The sequence below is a fragment of the Rissa tridactyla genome, chromosome 6 (assembly GCF_028500815.1).
Source record: "Rissa tridactyla isolate bRisTri1 chromosome 6, bRisTri1.patW.cur.20221130, whole genome shotgun sequence".
Classification (NCBI taxonomy): Eukaryota; Metazoa; Chordata; class Aves; order Charadriiformes; family Laridae; genus Rissa; species Rissa tridactyla.
This window is the reverse complement of record NC_071471.1, coordinates 42,718,708-42,745,775: the sequence shown is the minus strand read 5'-3', so window position 1 is coordinate 42,745,775 and position 27,068 is coordinate 42,718,708. Positions and strand designations below refer to the sequence as shown.

Here is a 27,068-nt window from a genome sequence, read left to right as displayed (position 1 = left end):
AAGTAACTTGATAGAACTTCATAATCTTTGACTTGTGCGTGGTATTACAGGGCTGCTTTTGCTAGAAATGCAGTGTAATCCCATTGTTTTCCTTCCAGCAGATTCTCTCGGCTTTTCCCTCCCTCCCCCCTCACTGAGTAGTCAGTGAAAGTTAAGTCCATACAAGAGCAAAATTAATGCAAACATTTTCCATTCTGTAATACCTAGGTCAGGCTATATATATCCTGGCTGTCCTTCCTGTAAGGACTATCAGCCACAGGTTTCAGCAGGACTTTTCTGTAACTTTTCTCAGCGTAAGTGAGTATAAGCATTGACATCTGCATAAATATTTCTAGTCACTTGTGTCAAAAAGCAAAATAACATGGGATTTTCACAGCACAGTCCTCGGAAGTACTGGCCACCTCCTGTGAACACCCCTAGCAACCTTTGGCTACAGACTGAGGTGCTCGAGGAATTTGTAAGCAATGCTCAGCACCTCTCAGGATTTAATCTTTTCTAGACGTTCTATAATTTAAATTCAGATTTTTTAAATAAAAAGGGGAAGGAGGAGGATGTGGGATGAGAGCACAGTCAAAGAGAAGTGTATCAAACAGAATGGAAAATAAAATGTTCTTGTTATTTACAAAACGTTTTTTATTCATTGCAAACAAGGTAATTTTCCTCTCGTTATTTACACCCAAAATGCAAGACAATTGTGTTAATGCAGCGGAACTTGAGAGTGAAACCAGCCAAACAGAAATAAACAGGCTGGGCTGGTTTTGCTCCTCAGGCTGAAGAAAGCACAAAACAATAAACAGAGTAAATGCCAACAAATTCACTGATATTTCTAAATCTTCTGTTCCTAGTAACAGTGTCATGCAAGTAACACTCCTAAAGAAGTCTTGATGTACGACTTCTCAAACTATCTTTTATGCTTTTAAGTAATTAAAGGTTATAAAGTATTTCTAGCCGAAAAGTTGTGATGGCATTTTTTTCAATTTACATTGGAGCATACTAGCTACAGTGGGTCTTATATGAAATTTCAGAATTTCCTTACTGCTTTAAAGATATACCCCTCCATTCAAGGAAAAGGTATTCAGAAACATCTGTTTGGCTTGAAATGGATACCATCTTTCTGGAAAATATTCTGTAACAATCATCACAACAGCAATGGAAAGTTTTCATAGCAAGATATAATCTTCTCTGTGCCTTCAAAATAGCAGTAGCATGAGCAAAGGACAGTCATGCAATGCACTCATTAATATTAACTAAAAGGAATATTCTGCCACTTGAAAATTCCCAAGCTGTATGGGTTCTGTTCAGAGCATATGTCATGAAGTTAGAAGCAGCGATCTAGAAGTGACTATTTTTATGTAAAACAGTTCTGCCAAAAATAAGCCACATGTATTTTTCTTTCTTTTTTTTTTTCCCCCGCCAAGTGTTTGTAAGAAACCTGATCACCATTTCACACAGTTCTTGCTGACTACACTGAAGAGCTGACACAAAGAGACAAGAGAAAGCACCAGTGAGAGATCACTCACAGCATGTCCTGGGACCAAAAGTCCCCACACTGTGAAGTCTCTGGCAGTTCAAGTTTTGGAACATGAAGGATTTTTCCAGAATGCCAGTACAGCATGGGATTAATGCAACACTGAATCTGTCAAGACTCAGGTTCCACAGTTCCATGGAAACCTTTTCCTTTCAGGAGCCTAAGGACGTCTTCCAGGTGATCCCAAACTGTGGGCATGAAGAAAGGTGTGGTTGTACAGGCTGTCTAGAGCAGCCACTGAAGAGGAGTTTCTACTCCATTATTGTGCTGGAAGAGTGGAGTTAAGGTACGGATTCTGTGCATCTGACATAGGTCATTCCATCCCTTACAAAATCACAAGTGTCAGGGCCTTGCCAAAAGATTAAACAGAAGGGGTCCAATAGGCCCAAAAGAGTAGTATGTGATGGATGCGTGCGTAACCAGGGCTGTTGCTACCAAATCCGCAGTGGAGTATGTAACGTTTGAGGTAGGTACCAAGCCACCAAGATAGGGCTAGGACAATCCATTAGGTAGGAAGGAGACCGCGTTTCATTCCTTGCACCAGAGCTCAAGCCAATTGCACTGCACCCGTATTAACTACCTAGCATATATTCCCTTCTGCCTCTCTGCAATGAATGCCCTTAAACCTCTTTAGGTAATACAGCTGTGCATAAATAGAACTGTGCTTGTGAAAAAATGGCTAACACAGTGATATATCAAAACCGCAGAAAATGTGCAAAGCACAGTGGATATAGTCATGTACTTTAAGTTACACTGAATAGGATGTGCAATTTACGCATGTTGATGTGTCACTAGATAATAATTTTCAACATATCTGATATCATGTTAAGTTTCCAATATCTAGTATTTTCCAAAGCCACAGACTATGGCTAGAAAGATGATTTCTTTAAAACAGCATATTACTCTCAGATGCGTATGGGGGACTGTTAAGTTCAGCACAACGCTTTAAATCCCATCATAATAAGGATTTGGATGCGTGCTATTACATCAAAACAGATAATGCACAATACTTTTAATAAGAATTAGGCTTGTACATTTGAGGGAAGAAATAATCCCTGAGGGATGTAACAGCAAGCCTGATGTTCAGGCACCTAGCCATGAACATCGGTGAACTGCAATGGAAGGTTTATAGCAAACATAAACTGAAAGTATACTTGCATTTTCACAGGGAAGATGACAGACATCTTTCCCACTGATTCAACATTTGTAACTTGCACTGTGATCAAAAGCTCAGAACCTTTATAGAAGCCACATGACAGTGGAAAAAAAAATTTAAAAAGAGGAGAAAGTGGCTTGAGTATCAAACACATCACAAACCCAGCCAGCGGCTTAGTGTAGCTAACGTGATACAGGGATTTGAAGCATGCGAACAGAAAATCCGGCTTGCGTGCAGGATGCTCTTATTCAGCTACAGTTTTTAAGCTCAACGTAGGAATCTTTAATAAATCTATTTCCTGGTTATGCAGGACAACATAAGATGATGATAAATCTTAATTCCTTATTATATCTCTGAAGATGTTAACTTTTTCAGCGTTTTTGGTAGATCATATGAAACAAATACATATATTCACTAGCAAAAGCAGTCCTGTGCTTCCACATTCTACGGATCTGGGTTGTATTTATTCCAAACAAAACAATCAAATGGTTCGGGATATGGATGGAAACAACTCCTTTACTGTATTATTTCAGGAGACTCAAACGTCAACCACAGGGTCATCCAAATAAATTGCTCACAAATTTCAGTGCTATCACAACATTATATATTTTCATCCAGTTACACAATCAAGTAGTTACATAGGGCTTGGTCTTAGGAACTCATTGCATTCACACACCCGGTAAAGCACACGAAGGTTGCATGTGCAGAGAGCTTTCAGATTTGAACACACACTTCAGGAATTTTGCACTGTCTTTCCTAAAAACATGCTAATTTGTTATCCTTTTCATTCAAATGCCTCTCACTGATAGCACTTTAATTTTAGTGATTTTTAAGTAAATGTATTAGAATATTTTAAGACAAAAATAATAACATACATTCATATTAATGCTGTTTTAAAACATTATTTTGTTATCAGTAAGGAGAAAGCCATATTTTTCACAGGGAGTTGCCTACCTTGACCTCCTCAGGGCTTCTTCATCTGGATCTTGCACTGCAGGCAAAAAAAAAAAGTTTCAGTTAAAGAGAGAAAGAAAGGAATTGGCTTTATGATGAAATTATAAGTTCTTTAGAAACTTATCAAAAGCCTATCTAAAGGTGCATTCATGCTGACTTTGCAGCAATGGTTTCTGTAAGAACAGCACAAAGAGGAGCAGTTCCCTAGAGCCAGGAAGAAGGACATTAGTAGAAAAGCAGCTATTACAATTACTTTCTCATTCATTTATTAGCAATGTCCCACAGCTGCAGGCAATGATTCTACAAAGAGGGCCTGCTGGTTTGTAGAAAAGCATGAGAGGCCACAGCAGATTCCTACGAGGAGGAAATACTAAGTGGGGAAGCCCCCTGAACTTCCTTCTCTCTAGATCAGAAACAAGCTCTGAGGTTAGTACCAGGTGGTCAGAAAAATATTTCCATGGGCAACAAGCAACGAAGTTCAAGCTCCCATGACGTTCGTAGCAGATCTAGGTTTAGATAACAGGGCTGACAGAACCATAGGTTCAATACAACTGGTGATCCATGATTTTTTTTACCTCCATAAGTCAAAAGACTGTTATGAGAGACATACATAAGGTAATTATCTTTTTTTTTTTCCTAATGAATGGACAGCTTTGTACGTCCAGGCTGCTGGAAGATGAAAGATTACACTGCAGAGATTTGTCTTGTAAGTAAGAATAACTATGGGGTCCCAAATGCTTTTTTTGCTATATAGTCTGTTATACCTTTATGATGAGACCCCTGCCAAACCAAAGAATTTTCTTCATAAAGCATAAAGTGAGATTGATCACTTTGATCTCCTAGCTTACATCCAGGGTTCTCTGATCTTAGCCCTCGCTGACAATGACTATGAGTTGGATGTGAGTCTTCCTTGAGTATCAGTTGCTAATACTGGGGTAAGGAAATAAAGACGTGAATCTAAAATCAGGATACAGGGGATGTTTTGTTATTTGACTTACTGTACTCCGTTCCAGTCATCTGGGCTAGGATGCGGAAAGACCTAGACTGCAAATTGGCAGAACGGCGACTCCAGTCTTCGGTTTCATCTTCAGGCTTGTTCTGAGTTTTAAGCACAGCCTGATACACCGGAGAGGCACTGTCTACGTGAGGATCTTTAAGAGGAAGGGTACTGCAATTCAGAAAGTGAAAGGTTGTGAAACGGTATGTGGTAGCTTTCATCCCAGCCCCTCTCTGGTCTTACACCTTCTCATCCAGAATAACAGCAATCCAAAACATGGCTTTGAAAACAGCACTTTTTAAAAAAAAGACAATAGATCAATGTAGTGTGAATTAAGAATGTTATGGCTCATTCTGCCTTTGAAATGGCCTGTTATCATTCAAATCTGCATATTCAAAACGGGAAAAATGCTTGGAAATGTCTGTTCATGATTCCTCAGCCAATGCAGCCACAAGCTTATGGTGGTTAGAATAATGGGTGGTGATGAGGGAGAATTATGCCAGGCAAAAACATTTATTTCTCTGAGCATTCTTGTCCCATATTATTTCTTATAAAAACAGCTTCATGTTGATACTCTTTTATGTTATATCTCATTACAGTTTTGGGCCAGTGTATTTTAAGATTGCAATTAGAAATAGAAAACTTATTTCATTACAAAAATAATGTGGTAGGCTTTTAGAGCTTTTTCTAGAGATTCTTTTTCAAACTCTGAATTAAACTTCCAGCTGCCATAACTCTGGATTCATTGTCTACTAAACACGTGAAGCATAAGAAGTCTAGACTTGTACTCAAAACTTACATACGTATTTCGTATCTGAAATCTTTACCAGCAGAATCACATCCAGGAAGAAACTTCCAATTTTGCACACCTAAAGTCAAAGCTACAAAGCTTTGTACCACAAGTGAGGAAACCTCTCTTTGATTTATGATGCAAGCTAGAAACAGACGTAGTAACTTAATAGCTTTTTTTCTTCTGCAAAAATAACTACTGCATAGCATATGGTTAAAATTAAATATTAACAGAGCTGCAGAAATATATACTGAGGGGATGACGTGTGCTTGGAGTAGCTTGACTCCATGACTTCTCTAAATACAAGGTCTATTTTTGAAGCAAGTGATTTATTGTAACAGCTTTAACATGCTATTCCATATAGAGCTTTGCAAGCAGCATGCTCAACTTCATGAAAATTGAGAAATGGCCCTGTTAAAACTTACGGGCCATTTGGTCCAGCAAAGCCACTGCTATAAAGTTCCGGGAGCAGTCACCTGCTACGTTTCTTCCGTAGTTCAGGCTCAAAGATAGTGTTCTCTAAGATACCATTGTGCAGAGAAAATCTACAGAGAAGTTGGGTTTGTGATTTGAAAGCCTAAGAGGAACCATGAAAAAGCTAAGAAGCATGTCTGATATCTAACGTACAGCAGTAACATATACTGTCATAAAAAATTATTACCAGGTAGTGCCTTAAATATCAATATTTTCCAGCTGACACACTCCTGTTCTTCAGCACTGCATAATATACACTGTTTTAATGGATTTGCATGTAACAATAGCATGGGATGAGTTCTTCAAGTAAGACTGCAAGGGGCTCAGAAACATGATATATGCTTATATACGCTATGGACCCCAAAAGCACCTCATCTCTTTAGGACTTTCTTTTTTATTAGAGCAGTATTTATATTCCTCATAACCCCCAGAGTATGCAAACTTCTCACTTTCTTAAGGATCCAGCAGGGTAAAAAACCCAGTAATTTATCTTTTATACGTTTCAGCACAATCACCTACATGATGGAGCATAGCTTAGAAAAAAAACAGACTCTTCAGTTTAAGCTCTGACACAAAACATTAAAGTTACGTAAAGACGACTCTCAGCGTGGAAGATGCCCTGTAGGAAGAAGCAGCATTTTCCAGCTTCTTTTTCAGCTCATGTTTCCTAGGTGACTATCTTTACAATATCTAAACACTAGCAGGTATGGAAGGCGTAACGTGGACTTGTTTATTTTGGGAAGGGTGTGCCATCAGTGGCTTCCACTAGTGTTGCTCCTGTGTGCACCAAGGGACAAATTAGTGCCAGTCTTCAGATGGAAGATGGAAGAGAGAGCAGCAGTCTTCCTCTTCTGACCCTTCCTGGGCAGCAGAAGGGCTTGCTGAGGCAGGCAAGTACGTGCAGTAGGGAGTTCTGCCTTCTGCTGACTTCATGCAGAAATAGTCTTTATATGGAAAAGAGATGCTCTGTAATAGCAAAAGTGAAGTCAGCAACCCCCCTCAAGACCATTCTGCTGCCAATTCTCACTCTTGGCTACGCTGAAAAGTGTGCCACTGTAAGGGGTCCAGTTAAAGTCCCCAAAAGGTGACCCAGTTTTCAAGTTCCCAGGGGCACTTCAGGCCTATGTCTTAGTAGTGACTAAGCACATGGTACCTTGCCCTGTGTTACTGCTATAGGTGACTGCCTGGGTTTGGCCAACAGTTAACTTCGTATCTCCAGACTTAGTTTTTAATCCCGCCGAAGCTTAAAAAACTGCTGTATATGACAACAAATTTCACAGCTGCAGGCTTTTGTACAGTGGATAATAAACCTCTGGGCAGATAGTACTGCTGATTTCAACTGTGGACTACTATGGCAACAGTGGTTTGCAAGTCATGGACAGTTCAAATTCCTTTGTTTAAATCCTTTAGCTGAAACGCTTTATTCTTATATTATGACCAATATACAAAAAAAGCAGTTTAAAAGTGTATGCATAGATATGCCATTATCTCAAAGACAGTTAAAAAATGCTAGAGGCTGGACCACAAATTTTGCAGCAGCAATGTGTGGCATAAATATGACATATTAATATCCTTATGGTAGATGATTAAGGCAGGAAATGGAGCTTGGTGAATTAACCTTCCCTAGCAGAGTGAAACACGCTCATATAAATTGAACTAAATTAATGCAATGCATTGGAATATTTCCAACTCTGTCTTTTATGCAACAGGCCTTTTTCTTTTTTTAAGATCATAATTATATTACAGATTAATAACTAGGACATATAGGCCGCTCGGCATGGAAGTGTAAAATAGAGCACATAGCTGATTATGAGCATTTCATAAACATAAATGTGGCAGCTGATTCTTACAGACAGCCTAAAGATGAACATAACCAGGTTAATACCTCTGTTATACCTCTTCTTAATTTAATTTTTTTCCATCTGGGTGTGTATGTGCAGAAATATCATGTATCTTTAAGCATATTACTTTAAATTGATGTTACTGAAAAAAGTTTTTCCCCAATGGGTTAGAGCTTTTGAGGGTTTTTCCTATTACAGCCTAAGGTATTTTAGTAGGATTCAATAAAAAATTGTCCCCTTTTTTCAGATCATCATACAAGTCACACATTATTAACATTAAAACAAGCTTTAAAGACATTCAAACCTCTTTGAATCGGTATCAATATGATTTTTTTTCTTGGAGTTCATTATAAACTATGGTTTAGCACGTGAATCACTCCCTGGAGTCATTATTCAGGTTTAATTTAAGTAGATAATAAGTAAAAACTTAGCAACACTGCAGTGTTCTACCCCTGATGGAGACATACAATGAAATATTGTGATTTCGAATATTAGACTGATTCCAACTATTAAAAAAAAAAAGCTGCAAGAGGTAAAAAAAATACCAACCCAACAAACAAACGGTTCGTGCAGCCTGGTACATTATCCAGACAAGTTGACTTATTGTACAGGACAGACGAGACTTTAGTTTGTACAATCACATTATTGATTCTGCTACTAGAACTGTTAGATCTTAATCCTGATAAAGTTGCTGGATTTATGTCTACTTACAGGACGTGTGAATTTGGCTAAAACTGTACAATGGGATTTAGAAGAGGTTTCAGAGAAACGTACTTGAAATATACTGACCATGTGGTTTTACTGCAGCCAACTCTTGGTTCTTGGTATATCAAAATCAATTAAAACAAAGCAACATAGAGTGAGAAAAGATATAAAGTCAGGGCATTCAAATTTTTCTACCTTTAAGTTTCAGCATGAAGTCTGAATAACTGCAGTATAGATAATTTCTATGCTTCCCTTTATGTTTTCCATGGTGATCCAGTACGTGTGGGTTATTTTCTAAGTGACGTGAGCTGATTCTGATCTCACTGACTTAAATCACTGATTTCAAATGGTCAAACTAGAAAATGAATTCTTATCTTAAGCCTGTCTATCCTTCATCACTGATAAAAGAAGTAAGCAGTGTTTCCAGCTATTGCCTGCCAAAAAGAACAGAAGCCCTTTAGATCTGCAGTCGGAGTGTGCTCACCATCTTCCATATACCTGGTGGCTTCAGGGCTTATCCCTAACATAAACTGAAAAGCCCAAAGAAGAGTAATTAAGTGCTGAGACCAAATTATAGGCAGAGAATTGAGACACAAGGAATCAGTACACAATTTGGTCTGCTTTTATATGATGAACTTCTTGTACAAATATTTCTGCATTAAGCATAATCTTACCTCAGACTTGATAAACTAAGCAAACTAAAGAACATCCTCAGTTTCCACTGCAAATTAAACTTCAGAATATCACAGAGGTGAAAGCAACACCTTAAGGAAATGAGTTACAGGTTTAATTGAATGAATATCAGTCAATGGGTAGGCCATTGTTATATCAGCACAAACCTCGCTCTTATATCTAGATTAAAAATGCTGTGTTAATTGTAATAAAACAACTTACTGAGAAAATTGTTCAGTCACTGTTACAAGTTAAACAAAAAGAAGTTACAAAACAGGCTGTAGCTCACAGCAGAGTAGATTTAGAGCGTGCCCTGCCCCTGACTGCACACAGGAATAAAAACATCAGATTCTTCTGGGCCCAGGTGAATGTTAGACTTAGGAGTCACATTCCAAAACGAAGGAAAAGCTTTAACAGTAGTTTATATAGTGGATCCTGCAGAAAAACTTTTTTTGCAACATTATGGGGGAGAACATAGTCATGGAGTTGTCTGCAAAGAATAATGTTCCACTAGAACTGTCTGATACAATAGGATTAATGGAAATAATCATCCCATTTCAAAACCACCCATGCGATAGGTGGATTCCATGTTGAAAATGAGAAAAAAAAGTTAGAACAGAGCTTTTGCTCGTGGTGTTTAACACAGCTTTTGCTGCTACTGGTGCAACAACTCAACAGTCCACGAAAATCTATTTTTTATTTTTTATCTATGTATCCATTCATTTGGCTCTTTTCAAGATATACATATATACAAATATAATTCATTACCACCATAAGGTAATTTATGATTCAAGCCTCTCTAATTCTTTACTTGATTCTTTACTTGACAAGTCTACATGTTAAGACAAATCCCTAACTCCCCTGGAAAGTGTGCTGATCTTCCAGTTCTACTTGCACTCTTTGGACTCCTCTCACCCTGTGTGGGATTTTCTAGAAAGGGCATTTTCCTCTCTGCACAACACAGTGTGTTTTCATCTCTTCCACAGGTGGGAAAAGACGATGGTGTGTGTTCCAGTCCAGCGGAGCCACTACTGTGACTGGAACTGCATTTGAGAGATTCTTTTAATGTGCTGTTTATAAAATGAAAAGGATCCACGTGCTCAGCAGTGAAACTTTGTAATCATCTGATCATTTAAATAGGTAAAATTTCTAAACATTAGTATTCTCCTTATGTAATGTCACAGCATTTAGTAGAAAATGCTGATATATCATAAAATGTCTCACATAATCCATACCTATGAAAGATGTGAACCATTATAAAGAACACAGATAGAATGAAGTTCTTTCATTGTACTTTGCTAATTGGAAATATGAGTCTACTTACACCTGTGGAGATTCACTGAGACACGGTCAAAACCAACTAAAGGTATTGTTTGGGATCCATCATTAGGGAGAGTTGTGATGAACAACAGAATAATATTGGTGCAAAAAATTAGCGGGGGGAAAAAAAAGAATTAAATGAGAAAAAAAATGGCCAGTAAAAGGGAGCACAAGCAAATACATAAACCACCTACATTTTGAATGAGCCTGCAGCTAACATACTCAAAAGAAACTATGTTAAAGTGTGTTGCTACACCTATATTTTGGTGTCACATGAAAAGAAGGTAAGTTCTATTTTGGGTAGAAAGATACCGAAAAGGAGAGAAACCTGGTTACTTTCATCACACATGTAATTTCAGTTAAGTCATAACAACTGTGTATATCAAATTACCAGAAACATACATTGGAAAAGCAGAATTATTAAAGATCAATGGATTTTGCCATAATCCAAAGGATATGCGTAAGACCAATGTACAATGTGTAAACTAGGAATAGGGATAATACAGCACAACGCTCCATTCTGAAGAATAAAATAGTAGCCAGTGCTAAATAAATATTTTGCATTCTTCATGTATCAATAAAAATTCCACCCCCCTTTCCTGTTCTTTCTGATTTATGCATATAATACAGTGGTTATTACAAAGCATGGTCATCATAAATGAAAAGCCATCCCGTGTCACATACAAAGCACTAGATATATTTCTGTAGGTTTACCAGTTCTAGGAAGAACACCAAAAGGGAAACATTACATTTTTTAACTATCCATCCTTTTACCTTCAAAACGATGAAGTGCTTTCAAACACTATCTAGGATCGATTTGTATTTTTCACGCATAAGAAACTCCAGAAAAAAGAGTCCAGGAAGAGCTGCCGTGTCATGCACATAGGGACTGTTAGAGGTATCATGCAGAGAAAGAGCATTCCACACAAAGAAATAACCTTACCCAGCAAATTCTCCACCCTGGGCTTGTGCCTGGCCTGCAATTGCATCCATGATAGCATCTTGGGAATACATGCTGATCGGGGTGTTATACTGGGCGTGAATGATAGTAGCCTTGCCGCCTAGGCCTTTCACCTCAATGGGTTTGTGTGTAGACAGGGCAGAGTCCTTCAGGACATTGGGGTTGAAACGCTCCGTGAATTCCGTGCTGGGTTACGCAAGAGTGAGGTTCGACAGGGAAAGGAGGGGAAGAAAGGAGAAAGGTGTGACAGTTAAGTGAGAGAAAAAGCACCAACAGAGGAGTGCACAGGTCTGTTCATGGCATCTCACCACAAAAGCTTCTGTCAGAGGGTAAGAGACAACATAAGTAACATGTAACAGCTAAAAGCTGGCTGCGCTCATGGATGACACTTCTATGTTGGCTCACAGATGCATAAAGAGAAAAAAAGGTGAAACAGTTGTCATTGTATAAAAATCATGACAAATCCCTAAGTGTTTATGTGATACTTACACATCTTAAAATTGTATTCTCCATGCATATATACATATAAGTGTATACAAACATATATACACACACATACGTATATATGCATGCCCATGGGCATACACACATATTGCAGAGAAATCCCAGTTTATTCACTGCATCCATTCGTTCTTTCAGAAGGGTCTTACAAAGCACTAGAAAGTGCAATGGGGTGAAGAGATGTCAGGTCCTCCGTTATTTAGAAAGTTCCAGTACTTTCTGTCTGGATTATTGATCATAGTGAAATGTAATACTTGAGACTTTTAATCTTCAAAGCTTTTCTCACAAAGACTGAATTACTCTTCCCAAAATCCCTGTACAGCCAGCCATAAGTGTCACTACAGCATCACAAATGCTCAGTCTCAGATCAAAATATCCTACATTGCAATCAATGGGACAACTGCAGCTGGAAGAGTAGCCGCCATGTTTTCCAGTGGCTCCATTTATGAGGAAGAGATTTTTTTGTTTGAGAAATAGAGCCATGAGCAAGTTAACTGAAGCTCCCATTGCAGCAGAACAAGTGAGTTTAATGTCAGACTTCAGCTAAAGAGCACCTGGCTTCCTTGTAGCGCCTACTTGTGCGTTGTTCTAGTCCTAGAGTTAGGACTGAGCACACTGAACCTCACCTGCCAGGCACTGAAGTAGCTGCTCTTCTCTAACCTATGGCAGATCAGATGAATCTCCAGTCTGCTGTTCCTGCCCTGCCAGCAGGAGGAGGATGTCAGCAGTATAGATTCCATGTGCTCACCAAACTGGGCAAAACTGAGAATTCTCTCCTTTGGGAAATAATGGGTATTTCATAAAGGTTTCATTTTGAACAGAGCCCAAAAGCTGGAAATGGGTATATCTCCCCCAAAAAAGAAATTCTGAAAAATGTAATCCCATTTGATTGGAACAATTTTCCTTTTCAGGTTAAAACCATTACACCAGAAGTTTATCAGCTAATATTAAGTCTTCCGCTGAATTTTTTCATGTGACTAACAACAGCCTCTCTGGTTGGCAAGGGAACAGTAGTGTGCCTGTCTGCCCTGGGTGAGCCCCAGAGGCTGAGTGTTAAAACCAAACCCTTAATCCAGTGTGAAGGAAAAAGGAAAATCAAGTAAAGCTGGCAGCCATCTGACTTAATCTCCCAGAGACTACCAAAGGTGACGTGCTACCTCTGAACCCAGCCAGGGGACTCCACTGTGCTTTCAGCCTTTTGTTTGGTGGGATGCCCTGACTGAGGATGGACAGTAAGAGAGATACGGTCACACATCAGTCAAAATACTTGATAGAGCATTGACAGCCACATGCACAAGGAACGCAGACGTAAATAAACACATGCTGTATTACAGCCATGCCTTTAGTTACACACATCAACATTTTAAGGGAGCAAACCGGGAAGCTGCATTATGCGTTCAAAAAGTGAAAACAATCTTTTTACAAAGACATTTTCACATTTAAAATAGCTCTCCATTCATCAACTATGACAATATCATTATTATACTGACATCAGCTGTTGAAGGGTGATGTACAGAGGTGCAGGTTGTTAGGCTCTTGACTTTTCAGCATGCACATGCCTTACTTTAACAATGGTATCTCTTTTCTTTGTGATACCCTAAACGATCACACGATAATTATGAACACACAGGTCCTCCAGATCTTGAATTTAGTGTTCTCTTTTCCCCACACTGTTAGAATTATTGAAGAGATTCTAAACCCAAGATCTGAGAAGACTGTGTGAATGAAAAGACAGAGGTTAAATACGCTCCTTTTAAAGAATAAAGTTCAAAGCAATTGGTTTCCAAATCAATTACAAAAATAAAAGCTAGTAATCCTAGAACAGCGGAAACTTGCCTAACAGTAGCAGCAGCAGTGATTTAGGCTTTCACTTGTGGTATTTAAACAGTTCCAGTGATGTTTTTCAAGAGATTTTAGTCACATTACACACACCTAAGGCAAAACTTTCACTGAAGTTAACAGGATTCCCATAAAAATAAGAGAAAAGGGTACAGATTTTCAACTGCAGAGTTTTCTTCATAACTCTGGAAGAAAACTGAAGATATTAGTGCTTGTAAGGGGTGCTGTGCCCTAGGACAAAGTGGCAGAGGTAAGACCCTACAGACAGCTGAAGCACCTCTGCAAAACGAATGGGATTTTTCTACCAAGCTGTGAAAGGATCAGGAAAAATAAATCCCAAAGCAAGTAAGATTAAAAACACCCCTATAACGTGACTTCTGGTTTCTAAGACAACTGTAACAGAATAATTATCAATGTAAATTGGCCAGAGTTTTGTCACTCCAAAGGAGTTACATCATTTGCATGATATCACACCCATACCTCATTAAAATCAACAGAGAATGCCAGATCAGTGTAAATGATATGCAGTAAATATTATTTCAACTTTACGTATCCTACTACTTCTAACCTTCTTTGTCAGTTTAAATTTGACATTTAACTAATATAATTATTTATTTTTTTGGTGAATTTAATGCAGTTTCCAGCAATCACAGGACAACACTCAGGTCAGAGACAGAAAGCGGGAATTTAAAGACAAATCCTCTGCCCTTAGGAAACTCAAGATCAGAGCTGAGGACTCTGTGAACTTTCCTAAATAAAGCAGACCAATCACATTTTCAAATCAATAGTTGCTTCTTGGTTGGGCAATATGTTTACTAAGAAAAATTACTTTTTAGATCTTTTCTATATCAGTATCTCATACCAACCTAAATTTGAATTTTAGTGGAGCGGGACTTTGGAAATTAATTTAATGTTGAGGCTAAAAATACATCACTAATACACCAAAAAAGGCTCAGATAAGGTTCTCCAAATCCTGAAGACATGAAGACTATGTAAAGAGTTAGGAGGAATTTAACCCGGACTGTAGAGACAAAAAAATCTGAAAGCATTTGCAGGAACTGAGCAAGCTCAGGTGCTAACTCCATTTGCAGCATTAGAACATCAGCAAGAAATGCCGAACACGTGGTGGGAGCAGCACCACTGGGCACCAGTGGCAGTGCACGATGATTGCCATACCAGTAAGATTTAAAAAAAAAATACTTCCACTTGCAAGCAGACACAGCAGAAGCACAAGGGATCATGCTACCCCAGAAAACAGATCTTCACACATACAGCGTAGCACAAATACTTGGCATTATATAGAAGTGATACTAACTTGGCAGCGGTGTTGGTTATGACCTAAAAGAAGAGAAAGAGAACACACAACATCAAAACCAACCAAAAAGAAAAAGTCAAGAGTTTTTAGAGTGCAAAGGGCAAAAGGTATTTACAGAAGCTTATTAAAGCTTTGTTCAGACCATCTACAAATAAGAACAAAAAGTAAATGTATGCCTGAAAACCCCAACATGATTAAGAAAGGAAAAAACATAGGGATTATAGTTGATCCACTAGGACCTAGTAGGGTACCATGGCATTTTGGCTGACCCTTGAACATGATTTTATTGCTGTGCATCCCTAAAAGTACTATTATCAAAGTGTATGGGGGGAGGGAGCGGAGGGAAGAAAGAAGCATTTGCAGAGCATATTCTCATCTGAAAATAGCAAATGAGTGGTAGAGATCATATTCTTCTCTCAGATAGTAAATATTCAGGGATGAAGTCTGTTCTCCTCAGGCTGCCCTCAGAGTTGGTATTGCAAGATTGATTTTTTTGGTCTTTTACATGCTGGAGAATATCCAAAGAATATATTGGTAGATGGTTTAGATTTAAAACTAAGGAAAATGCCTTTGTATTTAACAAACCATTGGCCTAAATCTGACTGTACCTACATTACGCCAACAGTGGTGTAAGCCAGTTAATTTCAGAATAGTCGTTCCTAATTTATTCCATGTGAAATGAAGCAGGTCTGTGCATTATGTGGTTTTTTGGACATCTGTACCAGGATATTTTATTCCATCTAGTATGTACATAATACGAAAAAACATATGTTCGTGCTACATCCTGCTTCGCTGCATAAATAAGAAGTGATGGCGGCTCACACAGTAATTCCAAAGAAACACAATATAAAACTCAACATAGGCCTCATGCGGGCCAAAGCTGGGAGCGATGAACAGATAGTGTGCTCAGACTGTAATATTATATTATTTGCTAATAACTCTTTCTGGTTGGTTGCATGAATAACATTAATGGGCTATGACATTTATTTTAACTTAGTTTTTTCAAAGCTTAGAATACCCATATTTTGATCTTATGTTCTTGGGACAAGAGGAATTCATCATATTTTGCGCAAAATAAAAAGGAAGAGAGGCCAGGATCAGTTAATAAACAGTTCTTATTTAGCTGCACAGAATGCTGTTGACAGAACTGGGCGCTGAACCGTCCAACTTGCTGTAATATATTTCTACTTGCTGCTGTTACATGTCTACAAAATACTGGGCAGCAACGTCATACTGTTAGAGTGACATTCAAAGTGGATTTGTCTCCTGCTTTTGCCTCGCGGAACCTTTGATATTACTGCATCTTTTTACATACGGTCCTTTTGCATTTGCTCATCCAGCTGCCTTTTTCATGATCAAAAACACTGATGAGCCAAAGCTGCAGTAAAGGCTTTGCCCATCTGCATTTCCATGGAAAAGCAATCACAGAACACCTTCTGCAGTTACCGTTCTTCAGGCTCTCGCATTTGAGAATATTATTCTAACTTCATAAACCCTACATTAAGCCAAATATATCAGTCTGTTACAGGAACCAGTAGAGATATATTAGGAACAAGCTGTAGCCTGTAAGCACATCAGTGATCCTATATCCATTTTAGGTATGTGCAGGACAGCTGGGCACTCATTTACAACGAAACATGGTGTAATAGTATCATTTTCTGAAGTGGACTCTGATGCGTGCTTTAATCTTCTAATCCAGGCCTCTGCTTTACACATAAAATAATATTTTAAAGGCAGAACTACTGTCCCTAAAATCCCCTAATTAGAGGAACCACTTGTTTGCATATAAAAATATGTTCAAAGATAAAAATCATTATGTGCACACAGCAAGAACAGGTCAACAGCCACATGTCTCACTAAAGACTTTGTAGGTGTGAAGAGGCTACTACAGCTTCCTTCAAAAAGAGTAAGTCTTTACTTCTTCTGTTTAGTATGTGATGAGAAAATTCTCTCCAGTTCAGAGCCACACATTATTTTAGCTTAATTCTAAATACGGACACGGATGAAACACCCAACTTGCTGCTCACAGAGGTCACAGAGTAAGAAGCCAGTAACCCAAGCCACCTGGCACGTACTTGTGGGGCAGGTATTTACTGCCCTTGACCTACAATGTGAAAAATAACTTACGCTGGAATGAAAAAGAACCACATGTTACAAGCTATGACTCACTCTTTGTATTTATTAATACTTCCCTTTCCAGAGCTTTCAGCACATGAAGTTCCACACTCTGAAGACGCCACGTCTATTTTTCACCCTGGGCCAGGGTGGTAAAGCTTTAACATAAAAGTCTATCAGCGAAACAGATGCTTTGTTATTCTTCCCAGATCAAGAAAATAATCTCAAAATAAATTTTAGCTTTCTGATAGGATTTTCCAAAGGGTTTAGCTAAACCTCTAACAGTAATTCACACAATTAAGTTTAAATCATTTGGTGAAAAGGACACCAAATTGAAATATGAAATATACCTTAAGATCAACCCCCCAAACCTGAATTTTCTTACAGCTTTTGCCAAACTGCTAAATGCATGTTCATGAAAGCATAATAAATTCACAGTTTTGGAGCACCATAGTTTCACAATCTTTACGCAGTATCTCATGTTGTACAGGATGTCCACAACAAAGTCCAGAGATGATTTGGCAGAGCACTTAGCTCTGGGATCTTTCACCTATTCAAGTTGTTCCTGGGCTGCAGGATAAAAGCTGATTTTTTTTTAACAGAACATTTAGATGACCTCATAAGTTTTCTTGTTTGTTCCTCAGTGCTACAGATATTACAGGTGGATAGACAGCAACTCCCTAAAATTCTGTTCAAACTAAATAAAGTCATCTCAGGTGGTTGTTCTAAGGTAGAACCTTGCTTTGTAATTCAGTGCAGTGCCACAAGTGTGCACTAACATGCGTACACATAAAGGAGACAGGAAACATGGAAAAGCAGGAGAGAGAAGACAGTGAGGTGTTTTCTGCAGGTACACCTTTTTCACACCCCAACGATCACCGTCACATTACATCGTCTCAGCACGATGCCCTCTGGAATCGATCGAACGGTTCACACTGCCTTCGATGAGAGATGGATGCAGCTGTGTTGTAATTTTGATACCAAAGAAAGAGTCGGAGTGCCGAGCCATCCAAAATACAGCCCCTTCACCCTTACCCGTGCAGATGTTAAGGAGGGTTGTGAAGCTACTGGGAGCAAGGTAGTGAGATATACTCCCAGGAAACTCTGCGTATTCAAATAAGACAAGGATTAGTTTTCCTCAAGAAGACTGTAAATTAAGAGAGAATCATTCTGACGTTTATTTTGCTGATCTTGCTTACTAACGGAAATTATTTTCTTTTAAACGCTAATTGCCTTTCTTAATTACCCACTATGAGGAGAGAGGATAGAATTTTTGGAGATAAGTTAATTAGGATTGTTATTGCCGAGTGCTCAAGACAGTTACAATGAATCACCTAAACTGCTTGAATCATCTAGAATATGTATCTATGCTCTTTTATAAGGATAAAATATCCTTACTTTGCTACAACTTAAAACCCCTTGGTTTAACTCTTGCAAAGAGCTTCTGCAATGGGATATAAAGGACTTAAAAATATCATTTGCTATCAGATCTTGAGTGGATTGTCTGAACTTTCTGTTTTTCCTCATATAGCCAAGTCCCTAGTGTCATAAGTACACTTTTTCCCATATTCATAATAAGAATTTTATCTCCATTTTAAATAAACACACAAAAAAAACCAAATTAGAGATTTGTTTGCAAATGAATACATGAAGGCAGAAAAATTAGGAAAACATGTTTGTCATTGCTTTTTCTCATGTATTGTAGCCTAAGCTCCTCACTTCGCAAACCTACTAATAAAACAGTTGATCTGCAATCCAGTAACACTGAAAACTGTGACAGCATGGGATCAGACTACCTGGGTAGTATCTAGAGATCATTCCTTGTTACATACAAGTTAAGAGCAAAGCTGATGGATGTGAGAAACAATGTCGAAACCAGAGGATTCAAAATACTGCAATTTTGACTCACTTTGCATAGGAAACCCAATACGTTAAGGCAGGAATTATAGCAGGACACTCCAGTAGACTGGCACGTCAGATGTGCTGGGCAAAGCAATTTCTCTTTAGGAAAGTGCCAAAGACGAGATCTGCTTTATAGCAGCTTCTATAATGGCCGACAGCGATACTTGGTTCTATGAGACTACATGCGTTAGTTTAAACTGCTAAGTGCCGCAACCCTGAGATGATCACAGTTACTTCAGTTATCGTGTTCCTCCTCATGCTCTGATGACTATTGACAATCCATATTGCAATTCAGATACCAAAGACCAAGAGTTTTTCTGTACTGGTACTGTGTATGTGTGTTGGGGGGTACTGGAAAGTTTCATGGTTGTTCCAGACCTTAATCATGATTACCAGACAAATGCACAATAGGGTAGGTACTACTACATTCATTTTTCAGCAAATTCATTACTTATTGACATATTAAATATGTTACCTACCCTCTAGGAAGTCCGCCTTGTGAAGCCCTTCGGTTGAGACTTAATTTATGCATCTCAGCCATTTCCCTGAGAGTCTCTGCTGAGTAAAGGCCAATGGGGTTGTTATACTGCCTTGCAGGGCTCAGCTGCTGTAAAGGGCTATTGCCATCAGTCAATACGGGGCTTACTTTGGAACCTAGGTTACTCTTTGCAGGTGAAATGTCGGGAGTCACAGACTGAGAGGGCATGGAAGTTCTAACTGTGGTAGTCTTTAAGTAGGAAGAGCTATTTGAAAAGCTGATCTCTTGCTTGTTGAGGTAGCCTGAAAACGTTCCATTGGTTTCTAAAATACTACTCATAGGCCCAGTCGCCGTGTTAGTTAGAGGACTGAAGGTTGTTCTGTTGCCATTGATTTCCCAAGCAGGTTCCTGTAGTAGCAAACATGCAGGCCAAGAAAAGAAAAAAAGAAAAGAGCAATCATAGAACACATGCAAAAATAACATATCTGCAATTTCTGCTTTCTAAACATATTGAAAAACTTGCAATAAGTAGATTGGGGCCAAAGCATCCAACCTTTCAGGGAAGATTTTCAACAAAGAAATGCATTATTTCAAAATAAGGGAAGCAAAACATACTCAAGCATTTTTTTACTGAGTTTTAGTTGAAATCAACAAATAAAGCTTAACATTAAAAGAGCATTTGCTACTAGTTAACCTCATAGCAATAATTTTACAAAGACAACACTGTCCATTAACTTCTAGGATAATTAAGAAATCTTTAAGAAGTGTCTTGAGGTCAGAATCATTTGAGAGCATATACGAACACAAAAGTCAATGCCATTATTATAAAAACATAATGATTCTAAACCACACCATTCTATTTCCCGTGAGTACACTTGAGGTTATTGAAGCCCACACATGGCATTGCTTCCACAGGCTCTGGTTCATGCTAATTAGGCCATGCAGAACGGTTAGCAGATAGACCAAGAGGAGTCGAGAACAGCTACTGCTCAACAGAGAGGATGCTTCTATTCTCATCCTTTCCTGCATAATCTCCACTGGAAGAAATGTGCACATGAGTATGTAGATGATGAGTGTATGATCTTACAGTCATGTCACGGATAACGTTCGTAACTAGGACAGCAGGATGTATTGTCTTAGTCCAAATCACAGCAATCTCTCCTACAATAGCTATACCCAGAGAAGTCTGTGCTGGTGCTCAAATCACAAACATTCTACCAAAACCTCATCCTGGAAAAATACAGAACTATGCTTCAGTTTCAAAAATGATTTGCTATTAATGCGGCTCTGTGAAACCAAAATAAAAGGTAATATCAAAAAAGAAAATTACTGATTTTTCAGCACCACAATGCAGGAAATTAGTTGTCACACGAGTTCTGAGGAATTTTCATGTAAAACTTGTGTGCTCATGTTGCCTAAAGCACCCTATCACTGTTTCACGCTCATTCTGGTGCAACACCAGCTAAATCCCTGGGACTGGAGTGCACTCAGCACTTTGCGGGAAGCACAGAGTGCCCTTGGGGTTAAATTGCCTCTTTCCCTTCCAGCTACTGGCAGCGTGGAGCGCCTACAGCTCTATACTTTTTGGAAGGCTGCCTACCTGCAGTCTGGACAATTTTATCAGAGAGGAATAGAAATTTCACTTTCAGGAGGGCATTTTATACCTTTACTCTCAGTTTTCTTATTCTTTAACTTCTAAAGGCTCAGTGATTGGAACATGAATAGCAAGATTCTAATACTGATTATTTTTAACATCTCTTTAATGTTTGCCTTTTGAACCTCAAATCCTGAGTGCTGGAATTCATCAGCACATGTTTTAAAATAACGAATTATATAGTTTCAAAAGCTGTTTTATTCTTCACTTCTGTTTGTCTGTAATTATGTGCTTTGAATTAAAAAAAAAAAAAATATCTATAGCCAAGGTACCCAACAAACTATTTGAATGTTTGGCAATTTAGTGATTTCTCTAGAGCCATAATATCAATTTGTAGCTTATCTCAGAAGCTCCTGGCTCCAGCCTAACTTAGGGTACATGTCTTTTGCTACAGGAGAAGGATCACTTCAGCCTCTCCCTCTGGACCTAGATACGCTGCAGCCATAACTGGTACCTGGATGCCGTGATGCTCACAGTTAAGAGGCCCACCAGTAACGCTGGCAGCATGCTGCGGTCCAGCTCTGGGGGACAGGGACAGGCAGGGGACATTATCCTGAAGAAGGGATGGATCCCACAGGCTGCCCTCAATGAAAGCCCGTACAAGAGAAGGTGGTGGCCCACAGTGACACTGTGCCTCATTTGGGCTGGCACTGCTTCAGTTGCCATCTTTAACATCTTACACGCATCTTTCCCGTAGCCTTGCATGAAACATAAGCCTGAGAATAATTTGACCTCTGATTTTCTACTTTTGCTAGTATTGGTTATCGTTGATGGCATTTACTGATCTGGATACTAAGGTTCACTAGAAAGATAAATATTTTATACTCTGCTCTTGGATTTTTCTACATTGTATATTTAAGTTTAGAGAGATTACATTTGAAAAATTGAGATATTATAGCTTGACTAATTAAAATTAATTGCAAAAAAAACCCCTAAAGATTTAAGGATATAATTAATCATAACATAAAATACATTTAATACATTTTGAATCAAAAATGTAAGGCAGATAAAATGAACTGAGGACATTTTTCTTAGTAGTAAACAGGAAGTGATTTTAACTGGCATTAATAGCTGCCTGGGGCTGTAGGAATAATCCTAAAAGCGTTTTTCAGGCTCTACCTTTTTAAATAAATACATTTGAATTATATACTTCAGTCATAATACCCTGTCTACGTCACATACCCTGACATAGAAAATAGCAAAGAACCAACCTTTAAGTGGCCGACAGCAAGCTTCCAAGTGCCATTAAATAAACAGAAAACAGGGATTCTCTCTAAAAATGTAAGAGGGGCACAAACGCACAAGGCCACGTTCCTAAATTATCACCACTTGTGCAAATGCATTTTACATGCTAGCAGAGAGGGACAAAACAAATATTAAAAAAAAAAAATACGGAGGCAATAGAAAAGAAAAAAAATATGCCAGAGTTGTATTTGTTTGTTGTCCTGAAAACTCTGTGGCTTTATATCTAAGTTAACTGTGAGTTTCCTTTCTAAACCCCATAATAAAAGGACATGCAAGGAGATCTGATTATAAAGTGTCAGTTTCAACTGCTAATGAGAGAAATGCCAGATATTGCCTTAATCCTAATGCATTTTCATAGTTTTGGTGTTACTGCACGCTAAGAGTAGAAAAAGGGAAAATTACAGGACCACCATCAAAAACCATGGTTGATGATTTTGCTCACCTTTATGACATGAATGGAGTTTTGGTTTCAATCCGCAAACAATTTCTAGCTGGGATACCAGCATGCTGGTAACTCAGCACTAGGATTCCCAGGACCCCAGCAGTGCCAGGTTAGAATTCTCCATTTTAAGTTAATATTCGTGGTAGTTTTAAGGTAGGTGTTTTCCCTATGTTTGTGGGGAAAGGGATGAAACAGGAGGTGTCTAAGAAAGCAGCTGTGTAACTTCTAAAGAATTACTGCCCAATAATCAGTTTATTTAGCTCTTTCCTTTTGTGATTGACAAAGAAACCCTCATTCAGTTCATTCCCAGTAGGATATTTTAGATTTTTTTTTCCCTCTGGTTCAGTGGAAATACCAGATCAATGCAGCATTTCTGAAACCATTTCTGAATGTGGAGGTCAGATTTCTGATACTGAGCAGCAGCACGGCCCTTAGCATTACATCACATGAAACGCAGCCAACAGTAACAAAAGCTCCCCTGTTTCCCATCTCTCTCATCCCGTTCTGCCTCACAGTCTCCGTGGCTGGAAAAGCAAGAAAATGTTTCAAACTACGCAAGTCTGATGCTACCCTTCAGCCGACCAGAAGAGGAGGCTCTGACACCGAGCAATGGACTGCTTCCCGCCAGAAAGATGAGATCCTGCAACAATCCTGCAACTACGAGGGGAAAACTGCTTTTTAATTTCCCAGTGTACCGTCAGTGAATGAGCTTAAAGCTGATACATGCAGAGGAGTCTCAAACATTGGGGAATAAAAGGAAGCTACAAATCAGTTCAATTTCCATTCTGAAATATTCTTTTCTTTATAAATATTCAATTTCTATGAAAGGCAAATGCTACTCCTTACGTATCAGAGAAGTGAGAAGCAAATCGTCTTTATGCACCTTCTGCACTTCTGGGAGAAAAATTTCAACACTATACTAATGAATTTGACCTCCCAACATGCCCAAGAAGCAGCTGTTGCTTTAACTTTTTATAGAAAGAAGGAAATGGAGGCACCATGGCATTAAATGACTCTGCTCAAAGATATCCAACAAACAGCTTTTTGCTCAGCCAGCTCTTCTATCCTATGCTTTACTTACAAAGTCAATCGTCTCTTTGTCTATTTTCTCTCAGCCACATATTTCCCAAATTTGACAGGAAACAAATCATAAGCATTATGATTTCCTCAGTGGGACTCTGAAATAAGTGTTCAGTACTGTTTCATAAACAGGACAACGCATAGTCATATTATTAAAATTAAAGAGGCTGTCTTAATACCTTTATGCAAAGGGACAAATGTTAAAGGTATGCTTAGTCTTAAAGCTTCAGCTTGAACGTTTTGAACTGCACTGAGCTGAATCTTCACTTCTGTTGTGACTCCCTGAAAAGCTTCAGGAACCCACCGACTGCTGACGGCTTAGTTTCAATCCTTGGACTCAGGCTTGCTCTTCTTGTCATTTGAATACTTTCAGCATTAGTTATGCCCTTTCTACCAGCTAGGCAACACCTGTCCAAATGACTTGACTAAATCAAAAAGATTTGACTAAACTAAATGAAAATTGTTTCAAGTTTGAGATTAATGTCAGACAAGGAAACAGTGAAACTGTAAATCACTGAAACTTTTATTTCCAATAACAGCCCTACAGCTGAGTTGGTGCTATGCTTATGGTTGCAGAACCTGTATCATCCATAGCATTGATCAGCTCAAGCAAGTAAGCAGAGAAGGTGTGGTACTTGTGGAATGTAGAAAAATTTCTATCATGGTGAAGAACTCTGGCATTTTTACACCTTCCTTACATCTTTGTAAAAGAATGTATGCCTATTTTTCTAAAACACAAAAAAAATCCATGACCATAGCAGTCAAAGAAGAAATACATGCTTGAAAATTAGTGGAAGCTGCAATCAGATCAGCAATAATGTACAGGAGAATTTATGGTTTAAACTAGACACTGAACTTGCACATGCAGATTTTTTAGCTAACATTGCCATGCCTTAACCTTGACTCAGAGGAAGGTGAGAAAAACTTCTCTTGATGTTTGAGGACAAGACTGTCGTGACTGTCTTGTAATGTAGTTTTTTTGCTGTTTATTGAAATGCAATTGAATTCATTTCATGTGAACCATCAGAGTCTAAACACTGTCAAGCAGTGATGTGGAGGTGACAGCTTCTGCCTACGTGTCATGGAATTCTTCATTTCTACAGTGATCCTGTTACTAGAAATAATAAAGGGACAAGCAAAGAAACCTCGATTTTTAAAGTATATTTACTGTAACATACCTTATTGCAACATCCCCATACCACTGTTTGTATCAGTAAAGACTTTTTGTTCTGGATTTTAAGGCTCCTCCAATGGTTCAATGCCTTCATTCCCTTCCAAACCACCCTCAGAGAAGAATTTTTCATAGAATCATAGAATGGTTAGAGTTGGAAGAGACATTAAAGATCTAGTTCCAAGACCCATGCCATGGGCTGGGACACCTTCCACCAGACCAGGTTGCTCAAAGCCCCATCCAGCCTGGTCTTCTTCAGTTAAAAATTACTGTTGTCTACTAATGTATACTAGTGACACAAATGTCAGTCCTCTTGACCTGCAAAGGGCCTCCCACTCCAGCACTCTACTGCTACCTCCTTCCCCCTGGGCCAAAGACCCTACACCTAAGAAGACCTTGCTGAATACCTTGCTAGATACCTTATTTCCTACCATACCTTCTCCTAGTTGCCACCCTTTTCCTCCAGAAAGGCTCCAGTAAATCTCTTTTCCAGCTGCAAGTATTGCCTGTAGCCCATTCAGAATAGGCTGCCTCCAACAGCTCCTATAAACCTTTCCTAAGCACCGACGCACAGAATGCTTAAGTGTGAGACAACATGCTCTGAAAAAGGGTTGAGTCCTTTGATCCTCATCTCTCTCTGTAGGGTTAATATAGGAAATGTAAAGGGACCTTATCGTTTTCACACTAAAGGCACTTTTAGGGCTTTTTAAAAAAACCTACAGTGAGTGGAGTTAGCTTTCTATAGGGTATATATTTAAGGGAGAAAAATGTTTTGTGTGGTAAACAGCTTGGAATACCTATGGCAGCAATTTTAAAATTGACGCTTGCAGGGAAGAAATGTACCTAATACAGTCATGAAAATAAAAGCTTTTATGTGGTGGAAGTAGGCAAATTTGTCACACCTGCACAGGTGCTACTGAGGGTCCCAAAAGATAGTTATAAGACTTGTGTTGGTGAATTAACCCTGAAGAGACATAACTCTGAAGTCTACTTGCTGCCTTGAAATCTAACAGCATTCTGTGTAGTTCTTGAGGGAAAATAAGTACTCTCTCCTCCTTCCTGTCCCTATTACTTTGCTGGTGTAGTTGAACACCAGCCTAACAAGAAGAGTGATCCATTGTTTTTGTTCTAGGAATTTTACAGTACTGTTTGGTGATTCTTCAAGAACTTTCTCCAAGATAACTTCTATAAAATCACGATATAAGCAGAGACAACTCTGAGCAAGAGAAATTCTTAATTTCATCTTCCCTTGCCAAAAAGCTTACAAGATGCGGAGCAAAATAACATTATTTCTGTTTCAATTAATAAACGGCCAGACAAGTTGATTTCAAATTTGACAAAATAAAATGGAATCAAATTATTCTCTCCAAATGCATTGTCTTCTGTTAGTTCGAACATATTTGCAGCGGTTACAGGGATGATGTTACCTTCTGAGCTCTGAATTTGGAAAGCATGTTTTTTATAAAAATTACTTAAAATTGATCTATGGAAGTCAGAACTGCCAAAAACAGTAGAATATGACCTAATTCCCCATGTATTTTGATCTTCAGTGTTTCTTATTTATACTCATGCTAGGGATGAAACTGGCACTCACAGAAGGGGTAAAGTTGCAGCAATGGAGATTTTACCTCCTCTCCATTTGTCTAATTAAATGCATCAGCATTAGAAGTGTCCTACCCAGTGCTGGAGCCTAAGGATATATACCATCTTCAAGGTATCCTTGCTCCTCAGTGTCTCCAAAGATACAGATGATGAGTTGCCAGGTACAGTCAATGAATGCTCTTTATTCTAATAGGAACATTTATTTTATGGAAGATGACGAGCTTTGACAACAGAAACCAAGCCATCCATTTCCTCTGCCACTTGCTGTTATCCTCTGCATTTTTTATTCTCATGTCTTTTGAATAATGTGACAAGAATGCAATATG

The 27,068-nt window shown here is 38.6% G+C and overlaps 1 protein-coding gene and 1 long non-coding RNA gene across 20 annotated transcripts in view; one reads left to right on the top strand and one right to left on the bottom strand.

The window, feature by feature from the left end:
- The window catches only part of LDB3 (LIM domain binding 3), a 129,466-nt gene that overhangs the window by 47,246 nt on the left and 55,152 nt on the right, over positions 1-27,068 (bottom strand). For 16 of the 19 annotated variants that reach the window (XM_054206918.1, XM_054206920.1, XM_054206919.1 and 13 more), the window contains 3 exons: positions 19,550-19,956; positions 4,637-4,806; positions 3,639-3,675 (listed from right to left, as the gene is read on the bottom strand). In XM_054206918.1, the coding sequence (XP_054062893.1) occupies positions 3,639-3,675; positions 4,637-4,806; positions 19,550-19,956 (614 nt within the window). Of the gene's footprint in view, positions 1-3,638; positions 3,676-4,636; positions 4,807-11,380; positions 11,585-15,053; positions 15,077-19,549; positions 19,957-27,068 lie in introns of all 19 variants that reach the window. The other 3 variants (XM_054206926.1, XM_054206932.1, XM_054206935.1) reach the window with 1 other exon arrangement.
- LOC128911674 (uncharacterized) lies at positions 1,282-21,913 on the top strand. The gene is made up of 4 exons (XR_008467134.1): positions 1,282-1,814; positions 4,290-4,344; positions 10,104-10,257; positions 21,597-21,913. It is a non-coding gene; the product is annotated as an uncharacterized LOC128911674 (long non-coding RNA).